The 1111-nt window shown below is 32.5% G+C and overlaps 1 protein-coding gene across 1 annotated transcript in view; it reads left to right on the top strand.

Annotated features, from left to right (window-relative positions):
• The window catches only part of LOC107092026 (G-protein coupled receptor 126-like), a 91875-nt gene that overhangs the window by 69763 nt on the left and 21001 nt on the right, over nucleotides 1–1111 (top strand). Inside the window, exon 13 of the mRNA XM_015386299.1 lies at nucleotides 261–287. Coding sequence (XP_015241785.1) covers nucleotides 261–287 — 27 coding nt within the window. The remainder of the gene's footprint in view (nucleotides 1–260; nucleotides 288–1111) is intronic.

The raw sequence follows: 1111 nt of genomic DNA, 5'->3' as shown, positions 1-1111 counted from the left end.
TTATATCTGCAGAATCAGCCTTAAAAATTGCATTTGTGCTCAGGACTACAAAATATTAAACAGAAAAATCTAAAAACACATTAAAAGCTTAACACTGGTTAAACAATGTGAAACAATTGCTACAAACACTGCTTATTTAAGGCAAAGGCGGATTTTTGGCTGATATTTCTCTGATTTATGTTTTTTAGTATTATTTGCATGCTGTTGAGCTTCTTGGGTTTGTTTTTGCTAATTTTATCATCGTCTCCTTTTCTTTGCAGACTCCAGCAGAATGGAGGCTCAAACAGGTAAGATTGCTGATTTTAACCTTAAAGAGCAGAGAAGCAGGTCAGTGGTTAGAGAGCCTCCTCAGCTTTAGGTCTGCCTACCTTTAGCGCATGTTTTAATGTAAAAAATATATCGAAATACATTCTACCTGTTAGTTAGGAGACTCATCGGTACATTTTATTACATCCTCAGCTTTCAGGAAACAAGTTGGCAGTTCATGGATAGTTTAAATAAATGTATCAGGTCTTAAAAAAAAAAAAAAAAAAGCACAAGTTGTCACGTGTTGAAAGGTTTATTCCTAAAACATCATAGCTGATCGTTTTTTCCCTCCTAAGGACCTGAGAACTAAATAATTTTATAATATAAACTGCGAACTGAAAACGTTCTGTAAAGCCTTAGACCTGAGATCTAAAAGGTAGTTTTTCCCCCAGAGACTAAATATTTTATTTTACTGAGAACCGCCATCTTGTTTTTCTATGATCTGAGAACTAAAGATTTTTTTATATATATATTTATATACACTGAGAGCTGGAAAGGTTTTTCTGTAAATCTGACATTATAACTGATTTTTTTTATTTACTGAGACCTGAGAACTTTTTTTTCCTGACAATTGTTTTCCTTAGACCTGAGAACGTAAACCTTTTTTTTCCCCCTGAGCCATGACAACGTTTTTCTTGACACATCTTTACTTAAAAAAAAAAAAGAAAATTCTGAATACATGACATATTTTTACTGCTGTTAAGTATTGATTTCTGATTTCCTTTGTGTTTTGCTGCATTTTAACTTTCCTCAAAAAAGTTTCCACATTAAAGTCAAATGCCTTAATAAGAACTGTTATGTATAG

Source organism: Cyprinodon variegatus, unplaced genomic scaffold (assembly GCF_000732505.1).
Source record: "Cyprinodon variegatus isolate N-32 unplaced genomic scaffold, C_variegatus-1.0 Scaffold363, whole genome shotgun sequence".
NCBI lineage: Eukaryota > Metazoa > Chordata > Actinopteri > Cyprinodontiformes > Cyprinodontidae > Cyprinodon > Cyprinodon variegatus.
This window is presented reverse-complemented; position numbering and strand designations above follow the sequence as displayed.